At 36.9% G+C, this 8,539-nt stretch overlaps 1 protein-coding gene across 7 annotated transcripts in view; it reads left to right on the top strand.

Moving 5' to 3' along the window:
- The window catches only part of LOC107709925 (aryl hydrocarbon receptor nuclear translocator-like protein 1), a 35,793-nt gene that overhangs the window by 17,158 nt on the left and 10,096 nt on the right, over nucleotides 1–8,539 (top strand). For 4 of the 7 annotated variants that reach the window (XM_016514592.1, XM_016514591.1, XM_016514593.1 and 1 more), the window contains 5 exons: nucleotides 2,326–2,346; nucleotides 2,569–2,637; nucleotides 3,621–3,659; nucleotides 6,971–6,997; nucleotides 7,144–7,301. In XM_016514592.1, the coding sequence (XP_016370078.1) occupies nucleotides 2,326–2,346; nucleotides 2,569–2,637; nucleotides 3,621–3,659; nucleotides 6,971–6,997; nucleotides 7,144–7,301 (314 nt within the window). The remainder of the gene's footprint in view (nucleotides 1–2,325; nucleotides 2,347–2,568; nucleotides 2,638–3,620; nucleotides 3,660–6,970; nucleotides 6,998–7,143; nucleotides 7,302–8,539) is intronic. The other 3 variants (XM_016514594.1, XM_016514595.1, XM_016514596.1) reach the window with 3 other exon arrangements.

Below are 8,539 nucleotides of genomic sequence, written 5' to 3'. Positions count from 1 at the left end.
ACTGAGTTGGAAAAAGGATCACCCCCTCCTAAAAATGACTTGTAATCTCAAACAGGTGTAGCTAATCACCTTCTCAATGGCATCACAGTGAAGTCTATTATTAAGAAGTGGAAGGTATTTGGTACAACACAGACCCTCCCTGGATCAGGACGTCGCTCCAAACTGGATGAAAGAGCCAGGAGGAAACTGGTCAGAGAGGCTACCAAGAGTCCTACAGCAACTCTGAAGCAGTTGCAGGAATTTATGACAAAGAGTGGTCATTGTGTGGATGTGACAACAGTAGCCCCGTTTACATGCACACTTTTTTGCCATTCTGACTGAGATCATTCCAATTGACGGATTCTGGTTGACTGTTTAAATGGCATGTAATCTAAACCGATCTTGTGTTTACATGTGCTGACGCTTCCAATCGGAATAATTTTGTGACATACGCCCACAGCTTGTCTGCTGCATTAGGAACGTCATTATTTCCTGCGTTTTCAATTCAATCAAGATGGTGCATCACTTAATCCTTGTGTTAGTTCAGCATTGTGTTTATTTTAATCAAGCAACAGCGAGACTACATGCTGTTGCTGCAAACTTAGAGAAGAAGACAGGTGCAAGAAGCTGGCCTCTTTGGTCGTGGTGCTTTGCTACAAAGCATTAATTTTCTACTCCTCCCTCCTCAGAAGACCGAAGCACGTGGATGAAGGTGTGTAACAAGGACTGGTGGGAGTTTGATTTCGCCGCCACCACCATTTTGTATTCTGACGACACACTCCCGGTACGTCTAAACCAGGCATGCGCAGAAGGACGTACACTCAAAGAAATCGGATCAGCTCATTTACATGGTGTAATTTTTCGTTTGATCGGTTCATGAAAAGGTTTATTCCACCCTTTTCAATCTGACTGAAATTTCAATCGGTTTGAGCATTTTTAATCTGATTGAGATGTTTACATGGAGCATTTTCATTCAGATTGGACTTTTAAACTGGTTATAATCGGAATACAATGCTCCATGTAAACGGGGCTACTACAAATTCTCCACCAATATGGCTTGTGTGGGAGGGTTGCAAGAAAAGAAGCCACTCCTCAAGAAAGGCCACATGCAGTCACGACTGAGCTTTGCCAAAACACACCTTAAGATTCTGAGGCAGGTGAGAATAAAATTGAATTATTTGTCCTCAACCTCAAACGATATGTCTGGCGGAAATCCAATATAGCTTTTTAGAAGGAAAAATGGACGGGCCAAAATACCATCAAATTCTTGAGGAAAATCTGCTGCTCTCTGCTAGAAAGTTGTCAATGGGAAGAAGGTTTACCTTCCAATATGACAATGACCCAAAGCACACAGCAAAACTGACCACACAGTGGTTGAAGAAGAAAAAGGTGAATGTCATTGCATGGCCTAGTCAGAGCCCAGACTTAAACCCCATTGAAAATCTGTGGAATGACTTGAAGACTGCAGTCCACAAACCCTCACCATCATATGTAACTGAACTTGAGCAGTTCTGCAAAGAAGAGTGGGCAAAAGTCTAGATGTGCAAAGTTAGTAAAGACAAATCCCAACAGCCTAAAGGCTGTAATTAAAGCAAAAGGTGGTTCAACAAAATACTGACACAAGGGGGGTGATCCTTGAATGAGATGAAATGAATGAGAAAATTACTGATGGATTAATGTGGATGAGACAAAGAATAAAATCTGATGTAAACATTAAAATGGGTGGGTAATAAATCACTCTCTGTTCTTGGATATAAAGTTTTTAAACAATACATCATCTATAATCATAAAATTATTTCAAACAATCACGCCATCATACTAATGCGTCCCTCTCATATGTAAATGGTGAGAACTGCAGGAGTGAGAAGCAGGAAACAGAAAACCCAGAATTGACTTGAATGGGAGTGGGGAGGGAACTTGGTGTCGCTTGTCTCAACTCACATTTCTTGTTTTGTACTTATCTGTCACAGAATTAAATTTTTCTTCAGTTTTAAACCATAAACATTTACTATGTGTTGCCATGATTTAGCATATTCTATAGTTTTAAATGGATAGTCCACACAAAAATTAAACTTCTGTTGTCATTTACTCACCCTCAAGAAGCCTGTATAACTTTCTTTCTTCTGTGGAACACAAAGAAGGTATTTTGAAGAATGTTGATAACCAAATAGTTATCAGTTCCCATTGACTTAAATGGAATGGACAAAAAATGCAATGGAAGTCAAGACAGGTTTTGAATGACTTCAGGGATAGTAAACTGTGACAGAATTTTTATTTTTTGGGTGGAATATCCCTTTAATATGAGATAATCTGAAATTAAATTTGTCAATATGTTTCTTTTCACAGAATTGATGGATTTTCATTTGAGTAAGTATCAAAACAAAACATCTAAATGACTATATATATATATATATATATATATATATCAATCACTGAAACGTCACTAAACCATGGTACTGTCAGAGTACCTTTTTGTTGTGTGTCTCTCTTTGAGGACAAGCAGATTACTCATCTCATTAAAATTTAAAAATAGAAATATATCAATTTACCCTTTTGTTTATGAGAAAAATACCAATTTTGTCCTCTTAGATCTGAGGCTTCATGGATGAGATTCCTCATCCCAATCTCACAGCTCACACAAACCGCTGAGAGTGAATGGTCAGTGAGTATGGATGAACACATGCCAACTGGTCAAACTGTCCAGTCTGTTCTTGTTTTAAGACAAATGCAGACCAGCACCTTCTGCATTCTGCATTCTAACTTCATGCAGAGAGACGGAGCACAGTGTTTCAAGGGCAAATATTGTGCATAAATTACTTTTTGTGAATCAGGTGCAAACATTGCGAAAACAGCTTGTGCAAATAAACACTATTTGCACAGTGAAATCATCCATTTAATAGTTTATAACTGTTAGTGTCTGAATATCACGCATAGTAGCAGTTATTGTATTAGCAGTTATTGTGTTATATGTAGCTGCAATTTTGAGGTTTGTTTTTAACAGTAACTTGTAATGCAGGGTTTTCCATCCAAGGGGGTTCATGAGATTCTAATAAAATTGGCATGTTCTTATAAAAAGGATCAAGTTAGTTGTTTTAATTGTTTGAAAATAAGAACATGTGTAGTTCTATTATATTATCCATCAAGTAAATATTTGAGGTCATAGAGGTTTAGGTGAGTAAAAAGTATGTTCTAATAAAAAAAAAAAAATCTGTGGTAGATGTTTTCATTGTAAAGCCCTCAGGTAAACAATGTGTAACATTTCTCTCATTCTGGTCAGTTATGAAACAAGTCATTATGAAACAACCAATCTGGAGCTGATGGTGCATGAGATGGGAGTTACATCATATCAAGTCATAGTATATTTGTAACTCGTACCATATTGTGGGATCCTTATCCTGCAATGATATTTAATGACGAGAAATTAATCAGATGTGCTCTTAACCTAATCATTTATGGACTATAATGAAAATAAACAAGAAAGAGAAGAATTAATTTGTTATAAAGAGTAATTTTCATGTGGTTCTGAGAAATAATTTGCCCTTTTACTTGCAAATCAGGGTATATAACCATTCAGGTTACTTTATATAGGTTGACTTGTGAACTATTTAAGCTAATGTATTTGTTTACTGTTCATTTTTAAGGGACAGTATGGACATAGACAAGGACAAACAACTTGGAAGGTAAATTAAATGATTGATTTATTTATATACTGTATATTTATACATCAAAAATGGTATTATCAGCATAAAAAATCAAAAGGTTTAACTGAAAAAATGTAACGTTTTTTTTTTAGTATTTAGTTTGTTGCCCTTTTGCTTTAAGGGTATGCTTCAAAGGGAATTTAATAAATTTCTTATTCATTTCAATGTTTCTTTGTTTAAAAAAAAAAAAAAAATATATATATATATATATATACTGTATATACATACATACATTAATGCTTGAAAGCTTGTGAAATCTTTAGAATTTCCACGATATTTCCACATAATTATGACCCAAAAGATCATCACTAGGGCTGTCACTAACGATTATTTTGGTAATTGAGTAATCGGTCAATTATTCTGATAAATGATAACAGTTTGTGTGGAGCAGCATTTACTGTACTGTGAACAAAGCTGCTCTGACATGCACGTACATAACCTACACGCAATAATTAAAGTGCATATATTAAGTCTTCATTGCATATATTTATTTAACTGAATCGTAGCGTTTGTCAATTCACAATAGCATTATGCTTGATTATGATTCTTAAGTGGGTTTAATATATCATGCAGCCTGCGTTTCATGGATTGTCGTCCATGGAATGCGCCACTTCCGGTATTTTGCCGGTTACTCGATATGGGCAAATTGCAGTCAAGGATTTTTTTTTTAATCAAGTACTTGAATTGAATCAAGGAATCGTGACAGCCCGTATCATCAGATTTTCACACAAGTCCTGAAAGTTGGCAAAGAGAATACAATCAAACAAATGACACAAAAATATATACTTTGTCATTTATTTATTGAGAAAAATGATCCAGTGTTACACATCTGAGAGTGACAAAAGTATGTGAATCTTTACTTTCAGTATCTGGTCTGACCCCCTTTTGCAGCAATAACTGCAGCTAAATGGTTCTTGTAACTGATGATCAGTCCTGCACAACAGCTTGGAGGAATTTTAGCCCATTCCTCAGTACAGAACTGCTTAACTCTGTGATGTTGGCGGGTTCCCTCCTCTGAACTGCCTGCTTCAGAACCTTCCACAAAATTTCAATTGGATTAAGGTCCAGACTTTGACTTGACCATTCCAAAACATTACATTTACTTCTTGAACCATTTTTGTTAGAATGACTTGTGTGCTTGAGATTGTTGTCTTGCTGCATGACCCACTTTCTCTTGAGATTCAGTTCACTGACAGATGTCCTGACATATTCTTTTAGAATTTGCTGGTGTAATTCAGAATTCATTGTTCCATCAATGATGGCAAGCCGTCCTGGACCAGATGCAGCAAAACAGGCCCAAACTATATATAGCACCATTCACACAGAGATTCCAGAAAATACATGGGTAATGTGTCCCGGGAATTGTTCCCGGATCGTTAGATTTTGGGTTATTCACACTGCCAGTGATTTCCCGGAATCTGTGCGTGTGTTCACACACAACTCGTAAAGGTCCGTAATGACACGTGACATCAGGATGTGACGTGTAATGTACGAGTCAAAAACTTGAGCTTACTTATTACCTGTGATTTCTCTCTCGAGAAACCACACTGTTTCGTTTTGGTTTTAATTTGCTCATACACAACCGCATCACGTACCGTTCCACTCAGCTGGCGAACGATCTCAGCTTCAGCGTGGATACTGAGGATCTCCGTGGTCTCTGCTTCAGTCCAGTTTGCGCACATTTCTGTTTTTTTTTTATTTTAATTTTTTTTACTCGAACACCACTCTCTGCGTTTAAAACACCGACTAGCCCCTCCGGCACTGCAAGGTTGTATTATTGAAAACACCCGCTCAAAGAATCGCATGATAACTACGTCATAACTACGACGCGTCTGTTATGGCATTGGTTCACACAGGGCACCTTCCGGGACTGAACCCGGCAATGTTATAGGTCCCCAACCCAGGATCGATCCTGGAATCAATCCCGGGACTTGTTTGCGTTCACACAGAAGGCACTCCGGCAATTTTCTGGGACCAACGTGCAGTGTTAAAGGGGTTTATTATACTACCACCACCATGTTTCACAGATGGAAAAAGGTTCTTATACTGGAATGCAGTGTTTTCCTTTCTCCAAACATAACGCTTCTCATTTAAACCCAAAATTTCCCCAATAGCCCTCTGGCGTGTCCACATGATCTTTAGCAAGCTGCAGATGGGCAGTGATTTTCGTTTTGGAGAGCAGTGGCTTTCTCCTTGCAACTCTGCCATGCACACCATGATTGCTCAGTGTTCTCCTGATGGTGGAATCATGAACATTAACATTAGCCAGTGTGAGAAAGGCCTGGGGTACTTTGCAACCTCGTGGACAATTACACGTCTTGCTTTTGGAGTGATCTTTGTTGGTCGACCACTCCTGGGGAGGGTAACAGTGGTCTTGAATTTACACAAACTGTCTGACTGTAGATTTGTGGAGTCCAAACACTTTACAAGTGGTTTTGTAATATTTTCCAGCCTGATGAGCAACATAAACTCTTTTTCTGAGGTCCTCAAAGACCTTCTTTTGTTCATGCCATGATACGCTTCCACAAACATGATCAGACTTTTATAGATCCCTGTTCTTTAAATAACACGGAGCAGGCAATGTCACCTGATAAACATCCCATTGATTATAAACACCTCTGAACAGATGGACTCTAATTTCGCCTTCAAATTAACTGCTGATCCTAGAGATTCACATATTTTTGCCATCATTTTCCAGAATAAATAAATGACAAAGTATATATTTTTGTCTCATTTGTTTGATTGGATTCTGTTTGTCAGCTTTCAGCATTTGTGTGAAAATCTGATGATCTTTTGGTTCATATTTATGCAGAAATATAGAAAATTCTGAAGGGTTCACAGATTTTGAAGCACCACTGTGTGTGTGTGTGTGTGTGTGTGAGAGAGAACTTTTCAAAATAAAATGGTAAAACTATTTTAAGGACCAATTCTCACTATTAACTAGTTGCTTATTAGCATGCATATTACTAGCATATTGGCTGTTTATTAGTACTTATAAAGCACAAATTAATGTCTTATTCTGCATGTGCATATTTTAGATCCTTTAACCCAACCCAACCCAATACATAACCTTAACAACTACCTTACTAACTATTAATAAGCAGCAAATTAGGAGTTTATTGAGGGAAAACTCTTAGTTAAAAGTGAATATGTGTTCCCTATTCTAAAGTGTTACCAATAAAATGGTTATTGGTTATTCTACCACGTGACTGTATCTGATTATCTGGTGTTTATACTTAGCCTACATGATTAATTATTTCTGAGACGTTAAACTATTTTTCTCTCAACAGGGTTGATCAGCAGATTAAGAATGCAAGGTACTGTAATCCAGAGCAATTCTGTATATACAGGTGTATATATATATATATATATATATACTATAATTGATAGATCATATGCTGTTATAGATCCTGTGCCTTTTCTTCCAAGTGTAACATTATTTTGGACTCTTGGTCATCAACAGGGAGGCTCACAGTCAGATAGAAAAGAGACGCAGAGACAAGATGAACTGCTTTATTGATGAACTGGCTTCATTAGTGCCTACCTGCAACGCCATGTCCCGCAAGCTGGACAAACTCACGGTGCTGCGCATGGCGGTCCAGCATATGAAAACACTTCGAGGTGAGATTCATCATTCTCAGCAGAGAACTCAGCTTTTTAATGCCATTATCTTTACACTAGAGATGTGCATTCAAGTTATTTTGTAGTTGAGTACTGTATCGTAAAAATTACTTAAAAGTATGACATGTACATCACAAACATTATATCATCAATAATGGTAGCAAAACAGGTTAATTGAACAATCTGTGCTTTTTTTTTTTGAAAAGTTTAAATAAGCAGTATGCATTAAATAGATATTTGGAATAAGACTATTGATGTATTTATACAACATTGTCTTGCTATCTAAAATAATTTTGTTAAATGATGTATATTATTATATCAGATATTATTGATATTTAAAATATTCATAATGAATATTATGGTTTTATTGAGATACTGTATTCTAATGATTATGCAGTTCAGTTGTACGAAAATGCATAATGACAAATAACAGTTCTAAAATTAAACATAATTATATAAGGGGACATGGTGATAGAAAAAAAAAATATATATATTTCAATGCTTTTGCATTTGCTCACAAAAGTTCTGCATTTCCCCCGAAAAGGTTTTTCGAGCAAACACAAAACTAGTGATGGAAATCATAGAAATGGAGTGTTAATAATAACTGTATTTTGCAATGTGCAATACTTTTAAGAGAGAATGCAAAAGTTTTGCAAACGAATGCAAAGTTTCATAGTAGGGAGCTCAAAAGTTTTGCAAAGTGAACACACTTGGCAATGCAAACGTTTTGTGAGCATATGACATCATTTTTCCTCCCATAATTTTTTTCCATAACCAAAGTCTCCTTAGAGGGATAGTTCACCCAAAAATGAAAATGTCATGTTTATCTGCTTACCCCCAGGGCATCCAAGATGTAGGTGACTTTGTTTCTTCAGTAGAACACAAAGACAAATTTTTAACTCAAACCGTTGCAGTCTGTCAGTCATATAATGGAGGTGAATGGGAATCACGGCTTTGAGAGTAAAAAAAAACATACACAAACAAAACCAAATTAAACCCTGCGGCTCGTGATGATACATTGATGTGTAAAGACATGAAACGATCGGTCTGTGCAAGAAACTGAACAGTATTTATATCGTTTTTTACCTCTGATGCACTGCAATGTCTGAACTGTCCTGAGCGCGTCCTCGACAGCCGGCGTGTGACGTGTCTGCTTCTTCTTCTTCTTGCTTTATGGCGGATCGCAGACTTGTAAGTGCATTACCACCACCTATCTCTCAAATGGACCATTGACACTC

Source organism: Sinocyclocheilus rhinocerous, unplaced genomic scaffold, assembly GCF_001515625.1.
Source record: "Sinocyclocheilus rhinocerous isolate Xijiao unplaced genomic scaffold, SAMN03320098_v1.1 scaffold2612, whole genome shotgun sequence".
Taxonomy (NCBI): domain Eukaryota; kingdom Metazoa; phylum Chordata; class Actinopteri; order Cypriniformes; family Cyprinidae; genus Sinocyclocheilus; species Sinocyclocheilus rhinocerous.
The sequence above is the reverse complement of the archived record's forward strand: the minus strand, read 5'-3'. Positions and strand labels throughout refer to the sequence as shown.